The following is a 16,993-nucleotide window of genomic DNA, read 5'->3' on the forward strand; positions in this document are numbered from 1 at the left end:
GAAGGAAATTCTCATGCTTGCTTGCTAGCTTCCTTTGTTCGTTACTCATGGCAATCATATGATTGGATTGGGAGACAAATTCTTGGACCACATCTCTAACAACATTAAACAGAGCAGATTTTTGTCCAGTGGAGATGGAAGTGCCTTCAGTGAAAGGAGGAGGAAAATCCTCAGGAATGAACTCATCATCTTCATCATCTAGAACCACCCTTTCAGAGCGAGTAGGTCCTTTTTGCTGTTTCACTGGACCACCTCCCTTTAGATATGAATGTCTATTTTCATAATCCTCATTGGATAAATCAACATCAAAATACTCAAAAATACAAGTTAGAAACATGCCATAAGGAAGGGCTTTGTCTTTCTCACTTCTAACAGAGTCAAACATGTATCTTACCATCGAATAAGCAAAAGAAATTTCTGTTTTAGTGAGCAGGGCATACAACACAAGAATGTCAGTATAAGATACCCTTTGATATGAACCACTATGAGAAAGTATGATGTGATTTACAATAGGGTGCAATTGAGCACGTTCATAACCCAGGGCTTTATGAGTAGGGGTGATGCCATCAATCAGAGAAACATGTTCACAAATATGAGTCAAAGCATCATTGAATGAGATACCAACTCCTTCATCCCACTTAACAAAGGTATATGCACAAGCTCCAACATCAGTGTATTTCAGTGAATCACTAATTGTTTCATTGTTTAGCACAATCTCTCGGCCATTGACATAAGAATGAACACTGCCCTCATGATATGTCATGTTAGCATAAAAATCTTTGACCAAAAGAGGGTACACTAATTTTTTAATGTTAAAAAGGTAATTTCAATCCAAAATTTCAAAATTTCAACAAAAGAAAAACCTTTCTTTTTCAGATTTGGTAAATCAACAAGAAAAGAGGGACACATGGTACGGTACTTAATAACCCCTTAAAAAAATCATTATTCATGGCAGACTTAAATCTGTAAGGGTTATAATTTAAGTGAGAGGTAATGAAATGTGATTTGATTTAAACAAATGAATATTTTAAAATAATAAAAATTGATTTAAATGAAACCTTTTCACAAAAAGACAAAGTAAAAATCACATGGGTTTTAAGGAAACGTATTGGATCACCATATGTAACACTCATTGGGCCCAAAGATGGTAGTGTTTGAAGGAAACATGTTGGACCACTCAGAATCTGAATTTTAGGGTTGACCCAGATGATTCAGCAAGTGCATTATAGCCCAGAAAATGAAGTTCAGAAAGATGATTCTTCATTTGCCCAGAATTGTCTCATCCCATCCTGTGAGACAAAAACTTCAACAAACACATCAGCAATACGTAAATAATGAATCATAATTTATAATCCCTAAACTAGTCCTAAGCATGCAAAATCTGTCTTTAGCTAGTGGTTTGATAAAAATATCTGCTAATTGATCCTCTGATTTAACAAAGTGAATGCTAATATCCCCCTTTTGAACATGTTCTCTTATTGAGTGAAATATCACTTCAATATTTTTAGTTCTAGAGTGAAAAATTGGATTCTTTGAAATATTAATAGCACTCATATTGTCACACAACATGGAAATATTTTTAGCATTTAATTTGCAATCAACAAGCTATGTTTTTAACCACATAAGCTGAGAACAACAAGAAGAAGCAGCTATATACTCAGCCTCTACAGTGAATAAAGCCACTGTGGACTACTTCTTACTTGACCAAACATTCAGAGACTTTCCAAGGAAATAACGGAAGCCTGATATGCCCCTTCTATCAACTTTATCACCAGCAAAATTTGCATCACAATAACCAACTGCAGAAAAATTATCAACCTTAGGATACCATAAACCAAAATTGGATGTGCCATGAACATATCTAATGATCCTCTTATTTGCAGAAAGATGTGACTCTTTTGGTTTTGATTGGAATCTTGAACACATTCCAACACTTTGCACAATATCAGGTCTAGAGGAAGTTAAGTACATAAGAGAGCCAATATACCTAGTCTCATCTACATCTTTCTCAGTTTCTCCCTTTTCTAATTTTGAATTAGGGTGCATGGAAGTTCCCATGGGTTTGGCATTTTCCATACCAAATTTCTTAACTAGTTCCTTGGCATACTTTTCTTGATGAATAAAAATATCATTTTCAATTTGTTTAATTTGTAGCCCAAGAAAAAAATTAAGTTCACCCATCATACTCATGTCAAATTCACTTGTCATGAGTTTTCCAAATTCAGTACAAAGGGATTCATTGGCTGATCCAAAAATAATGTCATCAACATAAATTTGGACTAGAATGAAAGAATAATTAGAATTCTTGATAAATAAAGTAGTGTCTGTGGTGCCTCTTTGAAAACTATTTTTCAAAAGGAAAGAGCTAAGTCTCTCATACCAACCTCTAAGAGCTTGTCTTAAACCATAGAGAGCTTTTGATAATTTGAAAACATGGTTAGGAAATTCTTTATTTTTAAAATCACGTGACTGTGCCACATACACTTCTCTATCTATCACACCATTAAAAAATGCACATTTCACATCCATTTGATATAATTTAAAACCACAAAAGCAGCATAAGCTAAAAGAAGTCTTATGGCTTCCATTCGGGCAACAGGAGCAAATGATTCATCAAAATCTATTCCTTCTTCTTAGTCATATCCTTGTGCCACTAGCCTTGCTTTATTTCTTACAATGCTACCATCTTCTCCTAGCTTGTTTCAAAATATCCACTTGGTGCCGGTCACTTTCTTTCCCTTTGGCCTTGGAACCAATGTCCAAACTTGGTTCTTTTCAAACTTATGAAGTTCATCCTCCATTGTCTTTACACAAGAAGGGTCATCAAGGGCTTCCTTGATATTTTGAGGTTCCATTTGAGAGAGAAGCGTAATGTTTGATTCTTCATTTGCCTTTCTAGTTGAAGAACGAGTCTTGACACCATGAGATACGTCCCCAATGACAAATTCCTCTGGATAATTCTTTAAGAATCTCCATTCACCAGGTCTGATGGACTTGAAAACAGATTCGGTCACAGATGGAACCAAGGAGCTGGTGGTTTCAGGATTTCCTCCAGATTAATGAGACAAAACAAAATTGTCTCTTGTTGGATTTTCAACAGATGCAGTTTCTGGTTCAATTTGACCAGAATTATCATTTTCAAGATTTTGTGTTGTTTTATTTTCCTTTTGAACCTGATTTTCTGCATCACATTTGATATGGCCGTCATCAATACGAGCTATAACTCGGTACCATGGCCGTTATCAATGCGAGCTATAATTCGGTATCACCCGTTATAGCTCGGCTTTTATGAGCCATAACTCAGTCACATCGCATTCGTATTATAACCGACGATTCAAACGTTCTAGCAATCAGTTACGTCATTGATCATCCCAAAACCGACATTAATGCCAAAGACGTAACGGACAAGGAAACCCATTATATAAAGCAAGGTAAGATATTTCTCCGAGATATGGAACAATACAATATACTGACTTAACATTTGGAGTGCCTTTGCAGGTACACTCCCCCTTTTTTCATGGTTCATACTCTCACATCACATCGGAAAGGAAAGCTCAGATTCAAGGATTGGACGTTCAGCCTCCGAGGTTATAGTTTGGCGGTGCCCATCACTGGAGGCCGACCTATTCTACAGGCAAGAACAATTGGCGCCCACCGTAGGGCCGAAGAAATAAGTCTTTTCTTTTGGCTCCGTTACCTTCACTCGCATCCATGGCCGATGTACCACCTCCTTTTCCGTCCGAACTTTTGCGGATGGTAACCGAGCTACAGCAAGCCAATCAGTGCATGGCGGAAGAGAATCAGAGAATGGCTGCCCAGATCGCTGAGCTAAACAATGCCTGGATCGAAAATAACAACACTCATCAACAGCAACCAGAGGATGATGAACATCATTCCGACCCCTCCCACGTCTCGGAGACCATCCGAGTGGAGGGAGCCCAACCTGAAGAGGAAAACGAGGAGCCCAATGAACCCGTCAGACCTTTCACACAAGAAGTGATGAACTTTGAATTACCACGAAGATTTACCCTGCCGCTGACCCTCACACCTTATGATGGGCTCGGAGATCCAAAAAAGTTTCTCAAACAATTCCGATCAATAATGATCGTTAACAGTGCATCAGATACTGTTTTATGTCGTTATTTTTCGAATTATTTAGATGGTCCTGCACTTGATTGGCTTTGTGCTTTGCCTGCAGGTTCTATCTCACGATTTCAGCAGCTGACCAAGCTATTCAAAGAGCACTTCGCTGGATCTGTAATTTATCTGCATGACTCGGATTATCTGAATACGATCAAGCAGGGACAAATGAAAGCCTGAAGAACTATATGACTCGTTTCACGAAGGTCGCCATTAGCATACCCGACCTCCATCTCGAGGTCCATCTGCATGCAATCAAAAGCGGGCTCCGACCTGGGAAGTTCCAAGAAACCATTGCAGTAGGCAGTAGCCAAGCCGAAGACCCTCGCCGAATTTTGCGAGAAAGCCAAAGGCCAAATTGATATTGAGGAACTCAGACAAGCTCGGAAGTCCGACAAATCATATTACAGAGACGAAGATAAGGCTCCGAGCAGTAAGAAAAGTTTTAAACTAACCCCTCGATTTGACTCTTATACGCAGTTCAACACTAAGCGGGAGGATATTCTAAAAGAGATCCTAAATTCAAAGCTAATCAAGCCACCAAGAAAGGCCGGTACTTATCAAGATACCAAGAATGTGGACAAGTCTAAATATTGTGCTTTCCACCAAAAGCACGGCCACACCACTGACGACTGTGTGGTGGCAAAAGACTTCTTGGAAAGGCTAGCTCGCCAGGGACACCTTGACAAGTACATCGGAGGTCACATCCAAAAACGTGCCAAACCTTCCACAACCAATGATTCGTCCGAACAACTGCACCGAGGAAAAGAGAAGGTATCATCAAGCCAATATGAAAAACCGCGAGATATAATAAATTGTATTTCAGGAGGCTACGCCAGTGGATGATCCTCAAACTCGGCTAGAAAGAGATCATTCCGAGCTATATGCTCGGTAGATGGACCACAGCCTGAAGCTGAAGTCGCAACCCAACTCCCGCAAGTGACGTTTACACAAGCAGACTTCAATTCCAGCATCTAGAACTTAGATGACCATGTAGTCATCACTCTTCAACTGGAAGATCTGTTGGTAAGAAAAGTGCTCCTAGATCCTGGGAGCAGTGCCGATGCTCTGTTCTACTCAACATTCCAAAAAATGAGGCTCAGCGACAACATACTCCAGACAATAGGGGGAGACCTTGTCGGTTTCTCGGGTGAGCGAGTTCCAATATTGGGATCAGTGTGGTTACAGACCACACTGGGTGAGCATCCTCTTTCAAAGACATGTGATATTCAATATTTAGTAGTATACTGCTTTAGCCCACATAATCTTATACTTGGCCGACCTTTCTTAAACAAGTTCGGCGCAATTGTGTCTACAGTTCACCTGTGTGTCAAGTTTCCTTTGCAGGATGATCACATTGTAACAATCCACAGAGATCATAAAGAAGCACGCCAATGTTACAACATCAGCATGAAGCTCCAAAACCGTTCAAAACAACAAGTTAACAATGTTCACCTCGCCACAAACAGCTCGGCACTAGCAGATCTCGATCCAAGACCCGACTTCCAGGAGCGACCCAAGCCATCAGGTGACTTGCAGAAAGTATATTTCAATAACGATCCTAACAAATTTACCTATGTAGGCACATCAATAACTACAGTCGAGCTTAACACCATCACCACCTTTTTACAACAACAAGCCGACCTGTTTGCATGGACGCCTTCTGACATGCCCGGCATCGACCCACAGATCATCAGCCATAAACTAGCTATAAACCCGTCTGCACGGCCAGTGCAGCAGAAGAAAAGAAAACTCGGCAAGGAAAAGAAACGAGCATCATTAGAAGAAACCCAAAAGCTCATAAGTGCAGAATTTATTAAAGAAATCAGATTCACCACCTGGCTGGCCAACGTGGTAATGGTAAGTGACGCATGTGCGTCGATTTTACTGACCTAAATAAAGTATGCCCGAAAAATTCTTATCCTTTACCATCCGTAGACTCTTTGGTAGACAATGCTTTCGGCTATGCTACCTTAAGTTTTATGGATGCCTATTCGGGTTATAATCAAATCCTTATGCACCCTTCTGATCAAAGTAAAACAGCATTTATCACTGAGTTTGGTAACTACTGTTATAAAGTTATGCCTTTCGGACTAAAGAATGCAGGAGAAACGTACCAACATCTCATGGACAAGGTCTTCGCCAAACAGATTGGCAGAAATATAGAAGTCTATGTCGATGACATAGTTACAAAGCCAAAGATCGGCAAGGACCATGTTGACGATCTAACAGAAATCTTCGGCCAAATACGCCACTACAACATGCATCTAAACCTGGAGAAGTGCACCTTTGCAATTCAAGGTGGTAAGTTCTTAGGTTTTTTACTAACAAGCAGGGCATTAAGGCAAATCCTGACAAATGTCGAATAGTTGTGGAGATGACAAGCCCAAAAACAATAAAGGAAGTCCAATGCCTCACAGGAAGGCTTGCTGCACTATCAAGATTTGTCCCATGTTTAGATTTAAAGTCTATCCCTTTTTCCAAACAATAAAAAAGAAAAACAAATTTCAATGGAACGACGATTGTGAAAGAGCTTTTAACACACTAAAAACAACTCTCTCACAACCGCCGATTTTGCAAAAGCCTTTCCAAGGAGAGGATTTATTTTTGTATTTATCAGTTATTGATTGGGCGATAAGCTCTGCTCTTGTTACATAAAGGGAAAAAACTCAACATCCAATATACTTCGTCAATAAAACTCTCCAGCACGTCGAGCTCAACTTTTCGAGAATAGAAAAGCTGGCTTTAGCATTAATATTTTCAGCAAGAAGACTCCGACCTTATTTTCAGAGTCACGTCATCTATGTCAGAACCAATCACCCACTAAGACAGGTGTTACACAAACCAGAGATTGCAGGCAGACTCATTAAATGGTCAATCGAGTTATCCGAGTTCGACATTAGGTACCAATCAAAAGGGGCGATTAAGTCACAATTTTTGGCCGACTTTATTGCAGAACTTACGATACCCACAAAAGAAGATCATACAAAACAATGGAGCTTATATATAGATGGTTCATCCAACAAAGAAGGCTGCGGTGCTGGAATCCGTCTGGAATCCAACGATGGCTTTATTCTCGAACATTCCTTACACCTATCTTTTAAAGCTAGCAACAATCAATCCGAATATGAAGCCATCGTCGCAGGACTCCGACTTTGTGTAGATCTCCACATATCTGCAATAAAGGTATACTGTGACTCCCTATTGGTTGTACAGCAGGTAAACGACCTTTTCCAAGTAAGAGACCCTCTTCTTTCTAAATACCTACTGTTAGGGAAAGATTTAGCTTCAAATTTTCAAAATTCGAAATACCACACATTCCACGAGAACAAAACCAAAGAGCCGATATTTTATCTAAACTCGGCAGCATACAATTCGAGTTGTGTACATTACATCAATCCACTATAACATCTCCAAGTGTTAATTTAATAGATGTGTTAAGTGTTACACAGGAAAAGGATTGGTAGGAAGACTTTATACAATATTTGCAAACAGGTCATGTACCAGATAACGTCGAAAATGCAAGAAGGTTCCGAAGACAATCATTCTTTTTCACATTACTTAATGGAACTTTATACAGACGAGGATACACTTGCCCACTGCTAAAATGCCTTAACAAAGCTGAAGCCGATATAGCACTATCTGAGGCACATGAGGGAATTTGCGGAACACATACCAAAGCTCGGAGCTTAACATCAAAAATCCTCCGCGCTGGTTTCTTTTGGCTGACCTTGAAGCATGATAGCCAAAACAAGGTTCAGACTTGTGACAACTGCCAAAAACATGCACCCATCATACACATTCCTGCTAAGAATATGCATCATTCTGATGTTAGTTGGCCTTTCAACCAATGGGGGCTGGATATACTCGGTCCATTCCCAATGGCACCGGGCCAGGTAAAATTTCTCATAGTTGCAATTGATTATTTCTCAAAATGGGTTGAAGCCCAACCTTTAGCCAGGATCACATTACAACAAGTGATTTCATTCGTTTAGAAAAATATTATTTACCATTTCGGCATTCCACACCATAAAATCACTGACAATGGTCGCCAGTTCGCCGATCAAAAATTTCAGTCTTTTTTCCAGAATCTTAAAATCAAACAGCATTTTGCCTTCGTGGAACATCCTCAGACAAACGGATTAGCCGATGTCGTAAATAAGGTCATATTGCATGCACTCAAGAAGAAGTTATATGATGCTAAAGGACTCTGGGTCGAATTAATACCTGAAGTCCTTTCGGGATATAATACAACACCACAATCGACAACGAAAGAGACGCCATTCCGACTTGTGTATGGCTCTGAAGCTATGATACCACTGGAGATCTCGCAAAGCTCTATCAGAACTAAGCTCGGCAACCAAGATGAAGCTCGGCGTGCCGAGCTAGATATCATCGAAGAAATAAGGGATATAGCAACACTTCGATAACGTGCAATGCAACAAACAATAGCTCGGCGACACAATAAATTGGTTAGAAGCCGAACATTTCAAAAGGGTAATTTAATACTTCAAAAGACAGAGACTTCTCAGAAAATACCCTCCCATGGAAAGCTAGCAGCAAACTGGGACGGTCCATACCGAGTAACAAAAATCCTCGGCAACAGAGCATACTAACTAGAATCCATAAATGGTACAATCCTACCTAATACTTGGAATGTTTCCTCCCTAAATAAATTTTATAGTTAAAAGTCAGGGGCAGCTTATACTCTTTTTCCTACTACCAAGATTTTTCCCAAAGGGTTTTACTTGGAGAGGTTTTAACTAGGCTAGCCTACCTGCACCTTTGTAGTCAAAGGTTCACAAACTTATTGTATATGAGAAATAAAATTCATCTCATTCTTTTTTATGCGAAGTATATTCTCAGCCATTCTGATAATTGATACAATTGCCTACTGTTCATACGTTACATTCAAATGACAAAAATTCTCGTCTAGTTACAATCTGTATATACTCGGCATTCATATCAAACAAAACGGGAATCTTTTGAGAACAAATCCCAATCAAATAAGGAAAGCTTTTTCCAAACAAAAAGCAATTTCAAATATACTATATAATCAAAGTCTAACAATCATACAACCCAAATTCAAAGTTCAAATCATCGCAAGCCATTATCCATTACATCCACAACAGCAAAATATTCAAAAAACATATCAAGTTCCATAAAGCAGAACAAAAACACAAGAGAGCATATTAAACATTATCAGCTCCATCTTCAGCAACACCATCATCCTCGACCATCTGGCCATCACCTTTCTTTTTTTCCATTTCTTTTAGCTGAGCAGTTACTTCGATCAACCGAGTTTCCATGCTAGCCAAGTCTGCTTCCTTCTTCTTCAAATCTTCAACATCCTTAGCATAGTCATCTTTAGTCTCTTTCAACTGTGTCTATACATCAGCCAACTTAGTCTGCAGCTCAGTAACAACACCTTTACTCTTACTCAGTTCTTCTTTTAACAGCGAACTTTCCTCCTTTTCAACTATCCCCTTCTTATGCCTCAATTCTTGGCTACGCCCTAGACTAGCTAGCCGCAAGCCAACAACCTAAAAACAATCATAACAATAAGTTATACAAAATTTTTTACTAGCCATAATAGAACCATAGTATGAAAAAGGTCGGACAATTACCTGCATATATTACCCGATCGCCATTTCACCGACCTTATTAGCCAAAGACACATCAGCCGAAGATTGACAATACTCATCAGCCACGGCCATATAAGGATACTCCTTTCCCCACACAGATAAATCCTCACTTTGTTCAGACATCTCATGAAGCTTTTTATGATTAACCATAAAAGCATGTATTTCTTCCAAAGAAACACCCTGCTCCTTTCCACTAGATTCCTCGGACAACTCCACTACGTCTGACTTTCTCTTCTTCAAAATCACTTTCGTCCGACCCCGGGGGGGCTGAGTAACTTCACCAACCACAACCCCTTTTTCCCGGTTAGACGATGACACTTTCTTCTCCAAATTTTTATTTTTAAATCGGCACATCAAGGACGCAACTGAAACACCATGGTATTTACCACCTGCAAAACACACCATCTGTCAGAAATTTCTAAGAGAATAATTTACAAATCAAAGAAAACCCCAAACTCACCCAAGTACTCTAAAACAGCATCTTTATCTTCTTCCCACTTGAGTAACTCATACATAGATATTAGATCCTTAAGATCAATATTTTTCACCAAAAACTCAATCAAACAAACATTCTTCGGAGATATAACTTCGGGACCGAGTATATTTTGTGGTTTCGAGCACCACCACAACGGAAATCTCTCCGCCAAATTTTCATCAATATAAAAAGGGAAATCTTTTTCCAGGTTTCTAACCTTAAGGTACATTTCTTTAAAGTCCTTAAAAGAGGATTTATACAACTTGGATATACCAAACCCAGGAGTGCTATTGAAATTTATCCAACCCCCTTCCACACCCCCTTTGCTTGGAATAAAGAAAAGAACAGATCCACTGATGGCATCTCTTCAAGAAATTCTATCAGAATCTCAAAGGAACGTAGGAACTCCCACCCATTCAGATGAAGCTGAGAAGCAGCATAGTTTAACTATCTCAACACCTGACATTCAAACTCTGTAAAAGGCAACCTCACTCTCAGCTCTTCTAAGACACAACTGTGCATGTAGAAAAACTCGAATCCCTGTCCCCGGTGATAAACCCTATCATCACTACTACAGGGCAACAACTCAACTTGAATCCCAGAGCCAGCCCTTACAACCTTCGTTACATCCATCTCCTTCATAGCAGCTTCATCACGAAATAGGAAAACTCGAGACTTCACATCCTCACTAACCCAGTCATAAGACCAGTCAATCTCATCTTTTTTCTCCTTCTCAAATCCCATTAAGAAAAACAGCATACAAAAAGAAGGAGAAGAAGAATAAAGTAGCAAATCAGAAGCAGGGAGATAAAAACAAACCTCTCTTACTCATTCTGTCCCCAAAGAAGCAAAACCCAAATGTCAAAACATACCAAGGTATGACTTCAAGCAGCAAAATAATAGAACCAATTAAACCCACCCAAAAAAAGAGAGAGAAAAAACGGTTCAGATGATGAAACTACCGGTTTAGTCACATCAAACCACGCAGCACACATTGGAAACCCAAAAACCTTTAATGAAACCATCAATGTTTCTCTCTCCTCAGTAAAAAGGAGAACACGCCTCCCCACGTCACAACAATAAATGTATTTTAATGAAGTACGTTGAACTGGGGGCTCACTCAGTAACCTACCTAACCGAATTATAACTCATCAAGAAGCTCAACCTGCCTCATTAAAAACTCTCCTCAGGCTAAGCTTGGGGGCTATGATATGGCCCTCATCAATACGAGCTATAACTCGGTACCATGGCCGTTATCAATGCGAGCTATAATTCGGTATCACCCGTTATAGCTCGGCTTTTATGAGCCATAACTCGGTCACATCGCATTTCTATCATAACCAATGATTCAAACGTTCTAGCAATCAGTTACGTCATTGATCATTCCAAAACCGACGTTAATGCCAAAGACGTAACGGACGAGGAAACCCATTATATAAAGCAAGGTAAGATATTTCTCCGAGATATTGGAACAATACAATATACTGACTTAAGCTTTGGAGTGCCTTTGCAGGTACACTTCCCCTTTTTTTCATCGTTCATACTCTCACCTCAAATCGAAAAGGAAAGCTCGAATTCAAGGATTGGACGTTCAGCCTCCGAGGTTATAGTTCGGCGGTGCCTATCACTGGAGGCCGACCTATTCTACAGGCAAGAACAACATTCTTTCAAAATACTTTGAACCAAGTTAGTATTAAAAAATGTAACATATATGGACTCCTCAATTATTCTAGCATCTTGATGATAAAATCTATATGCTTTACTAGTTATGGAATATCCTACGAATAAACACTCATATGCCTTTGGATCAAATTTTTCCAAATTATATTTGTTATTAAGAACAAAACATTTGCATCCAAAGATATGCAAGTAGTTCAAGTTTGGAGGGTGACCTTTCCAAAGTTCATAAGGAATTTTTTTCAAAAATTTCCTTATGATAGTTCTATTGAAAATGTGGCAAGCTGTGTTAACCGCTTCAGCCCAAAGGAATTTTGGAACATTGCTCTCACAAAGCATAGGTCTTGTCATTTCTTGAATGCTTCTATTTCTTCTTTCCACAACATCATTTTGTTGTGGTGTCCTTGGACAAGAGAAGTTGTGAGATATTCCAAATTCCTCACAAAAGGATTAAAATAATTGGTTTTCAAATTCAGTTCCATGATCACTTCTTATAGAAGAGATCTTTAAATCCTTTTCATTTTGAATTTTCTTACTAAAAACTTAAAAGGCCAAAAAGGCTACATTTTTGTGTGGAAGAAATAAAACCTAACCAAACCTAAAGTAGTCATCCACAATTACTAAACCATAATGTTTACCACTAAGCATTGAGTTCTTGTTGGACCAAATAAATCAATGTGTAGCAATGCAAGTGGTCTTTTAGTAGAGATATCTTCCTTTGATTTGAATGAACTCTTTGTTTGTTTTCCCATTTGGCAAGTATCACAAATGATGTCTTTGTCAAACCTTATCAAAGGAAGACCTCTTACTAATCCTTTCTTGACAAGTTTGTTTATTTGAAACATACTTGCATGACCCAATCTTTTGTGCCGTAGCCACTTTTCAGATTCTTTAGAATGAAAACAAGCTATATTTTGATCCTTTAGTTCATCAAGGGTAAGTCCACACACATTATTACAACACTTGGCAATAAACAATACTTCATTTGTCTTTTCATTCACAACACAACATTCTAATCTTTTGAAAGTTACTAAATAACCTAAGTCACACAATTGACTTATACTCAAAAGATTATGCCTCAACCCATTTACCAAAAAAAACATCATCAATGAAGGTAGAATGATTATTACCTACTTTTCCAACAGCAACTATTTTACCTTTTCCATCATCTCCAAAGGTCACAAAACCTTCATCATACTTGTTTAGTTTGATGAAGAAAGTTGATCTTTCAGTCATGTGCCTTGAGCATCCACTATCCAAGTACCACATATCCCTTTTGTTCTTGGATGCTAGGCAAATGTGCATTAAAAACTTCAAGTAACCTTAGGTATCCAAATTAATTTGAATCCTTTGAAGTTAATCCATCTTGGTTGTCCAAGTGCACTGAAATCACAAACAACATTGTAAATTTGGTTTCCTACAATTCTTTTTTCAATGAAACATTGTGAATATGAGTGACCAAATTTCTTACAGTTAAAACAATAATTTTCTAATACATATTGTTGAAATTGAGGTGAGTTATTATGCTGGAAATGATTAAAGAACTAAAATTTTCTGGTTTTTGGAAGAGGTACTTTTCTTTTGACAAACTGATTTTTGTTATAATTATTCCTCTTTGCAAAAGCATTCCAACCAGAATTTTTAAAAGCTTTTGGACTTTTCGAATATGAGGTTTTATTATAAAATGGTGGATTTTTTATAGTAGTCTCATTATTCGAAATGTATCCCAGACCTGACCTATTTGATGTATATTCGGTCTTTGATGATGGCTCATTTTTATTAGTATAAAGTTCATCAAATTTCTCCTCATGTGTAGGAATATATCCAAGACTAGATTTGTTGGAAGTGGATTTAGTTTTTGATGAAGAAGACACAAATTTCATAGAGGAATCATTAAAAACTGCACTTTCCTTGGTTACATAACTTAAACCAAATTTTTCAAACAATGGTCTTTGACTTGCAAGTAATTTATCCAAGTTGCTAGAACTTTGAGCAAAATTTACTAAATCACCATTCAATCTTCTAATAATTTCCTTTAGTCTTTCATTTTCAGCAATAAGCTCTTGAGAAGGATCCACAATGTGCTTTCCTTTTAATTTTTCAAGTTTAGATTTTAGAAATCTGTTTTCTTCAATAATTTCTAAAACACATTCAGTTTTCTTCACCTTTTCTCTCAAAAAATTATTTTCAGCTTTCAACATTTCTTTTTCAGATTTACACTTAGTGTATTTTTCTAACAATTTTGAAGAATTTAGTGTAAAATCATCAATTATAGCATGTAAATCATCAATGGAGAAGTCATAATAATTTACCTCATCAAGATGATCATTACCAGCCATGAAGCAGATTTTATCTTCACCTTCAGAATCTTCTTCTTCATTTGAGTTATTCTCAAGATCCTCCCAAGATGCCATGAGCACTTTTTTCTCTTCTTTCTTCCCTTTGTCCTCCTTCTTGAGCTTCGAATAGTTGAGCCTAAAATGTCCAGCCTCCTTGCATTGATGACAAGCCACCTTGCTCAAGTCCTTCTTGTAATCCTTTGAGTTTGAAACCTTGTATTTGCCTTTGTTCTTCATTATCATTCTAAGTCTCCTAACAAAAAACACAATTTCATCATCTGAAATATCATCACTAAATTCACTCTCTTTTGATTCTATTTTTTACTTGAGGGCTATTCCCTTTTTCTTTGAGTCCGGGTTTGTGTGTGTGACTTCATAGGCAAGGAGTTTTCCTCTCAGCTCATCATAGGTTATACATCTTAGGTTATTGCTCTCAGCTAGGACAGTGGCAGTAGTTTTCCATTCCTTTGTGAGGCTTCTAAGGAGTTTTCTCACTAGGGTTTGTTCTGAGTAGGTTGTTCCCATAGCATCAAGATTGTTGATTATGATTGAGAATCTCTCAAACACTTCATCAATGCTTTCTCCATCCTTCGTATTAAACATCTCATATTCTTTTCATAGCATATCAATCCTCGTTTCTTTGACTTGTTTAGTACCTTCGTGTGTAACCTGAAGTTTCTCCCAGATTTCTTTGGCTGTCTTGCATCTAGACACTTTTCGGTACTCTTCAAAGCCGATAGCACAGTGAAGAAGGTTGATGGCTTTGGCATTTAGCTCCAATTTCTTCTTATCATCATCATTCCATTCAGCTTCTTCTTTTGAAGTTACCACTCTATCAGCACTTGTTTTTGTTGGAACCTTGGGGTTGCTCACAACAATCTTCCATATGTTGTAATCAATGGATTGAATGAAGATTCTCATCCTCTCTTTCCAATAGGCATAGTTCTTCCCGTTGAAGAAGGGAGGCCTGTTGTGTGACTAGCCTTCAGTTAGAGTATAGGCAACTGTGGTTGTGCCCAAGTTGTTCGCCATTCGACCTTTGCTCCAAGCGGTGAAGCTTGATTCTTGAGACCTTAGCTCCTGATACCAATTGAAAGTTGTAGAAGGCTTAGAGAAGGGGGTTGAATCTATGACCTTCTTTTACTTTAATTAAATAACCCTTTAAAACAAACTTTTAGTCTGAATCTGTTTAAACTCAGCAGCAAAAAATTTATGAGACAATTTCATTTTGTTTCATGAATATCAGAAAACAGAACAGAGCATGAAAGAGAGAAGCTGACACCATCATATATCCTGGTTCATTTGTCTTGTGCAATGCAACCTACATCTAGTCTCCACTGCAACAGTGGTGGAATTTTCACTATAGTTAAAGTATTACATACACCAATTGCACAAGATTGACACAATCCTTTCACTCTCAAGTTCTAACCTAACTTGACTTGGCTATGGTAATACCTAACTCTTCACTCTTAGTACTCACCCAACTAAGAAAGGGGTACCTCACTAGTACAAGATACAAGACACAGAATCAACCTAAAGAAATCTGAAATCACTCTAGCATTTTCACTCAAGTGTATCTCTCTGCCTCTTTCCACTCTTAGGTTTATTCAATGACTCTCTCATTTAGCCTTTTACCTCAAGAAATTACAAAAAGATAAACATAAAAAAGAAAATTACAATCTGTAAAACATGAAGGATATTGATGCTTCAACAACCTCCTTGCTATGCGATAAACCAGATTTGCTTGCTTCTGATTTAGTTCCTCATTCTGGCGGAATGCTCCTTTGACTAGGAAGCACTGTCCAATTTGATGAACTTCTTTAGATAACTCTTCTCAGAACATAAACCTCAACACATTGGTTATCTCTCCTTAGTTTTTGAATGATAAAAAATCTTCTTTTGTATCTCCTTGCTTGTTGCTGAGTTACTCTCTCCTAGGTCAACCCTCGAGCTGTGTGCTTCACCAACTCACTTTTTCACTTTCTTCTATTATTCCTCAAATTAGGAACTTTGGTTCTGACCTTCTTTCTTGACCGGAAGCCTCAAGACAGCAAAGAAAAATATTTTCAATGGTAAATCCAGATCTGAGCCATTGAAATACTGCTTGGTCTCCAAGACACAAATTTGACCATAGATTTGCAGCAGAGCTTAACAGAGATTACTTTCTTCATTTATCCCAATTTGGAGTGGCAGAGAGTTGGAAAAGAGGAGAAGAAAGCAATATGCATGCAAGAGGAAATAAGTTACCTTTGACCTCTGCCTTAGCCTAAGATGGATTGATTTTGGTGATTAGACCTCAACATGTTGCTTAACCTTTCTCTTTCTTTTCTTCTTTGATGAATATCTTAGGAACTAAGCTTTTTCTCTCTTCTCTGTGTTCTGTCCGAAGTGACACAAGGTGAACGTTGCTTTTGGTGAAAGCAATTTGGAGGAATTTGCTTGAGAGTTGAAATCGGGCTTGGGTTGGTTCTTTTCAAGTTCAGCCCATTTGCTTTTTATTCATTACCTTTGGGCTTTTTATTGTTTTGTAGCCCACCAGTTTTAGTTTTATTTTCCATCCTATTGGGCTGCTGCCTTGTTTTTCTTTGGCCTGCAACACTTAATCAAATTCAATTAAAAATTAATTGGTTAATTAGCCCAATAAAATAATATTTATCATCATCAAATTAATTTAGTTAATTTTTTAACTCAATAGCTTCAAGTATTGTTTCTAATGC

General features: G+C 38.1%; 1 protein-coding gene across 1 annotated transcript; it reads right to left on the minus strand.

The window, feature by feature from the left end:
- Nucleotides 1-1,244: 1,244 nt before the first annotated feature.
- Nucleotides 1,245-2,058, minus strand: LOC130980538 (secreted RxLR effector protein 161-like). Its single transcript, XM_057904205.1, has 2 exons — nt 1,701-2,058; nt 1,245-1,303 (listed from the first exon to the last, which is right to left on the minus strand). The coding sequence occupies exons 1-2, from the start codon at nt 2,056-2,058 to the stop codon at nt 1,245-1,247; spliced, it is 417 nt and encodes a 138-aa protein (XP_057760188.1).
- Nucleotides 2,059-16,993: the final 14,935 nt, after the last annotated feature.

Source organism: Arachis stenosperma, chromosome 5 (assembly GCF_014773155.1).
Source record: "Arachis stenosperma cultivar V10309 chromosome 5, arast.V10309.gnm1.PFL2, whole genome shotgun sequence".
In the NCBI taxonomy this organism is placed as follows: domain Eukaryota; kingdom Viridiplantae; phylum Streptophyta; class Magnoliopsida; order Fabales; family Fabaceae; genus Arachis; species Arachis stenosperma.

Coding starts and splice junctions, on each gene's coding strand:
- LOC130980538 (XM_057904205.1), bottom strand. CDS start 2,058: ATGGGAACTTCCATGCACCCTAATTCAAAATTAGAAAAGGGAGAAACT. Junction 1,304..1,700: donor GTCTCTGAATGTTTGGTCAA/GTAAGAAGTAGT, acceptor TGTTTGTTGAAG/TTTTTGTCTCACAGGATGGG.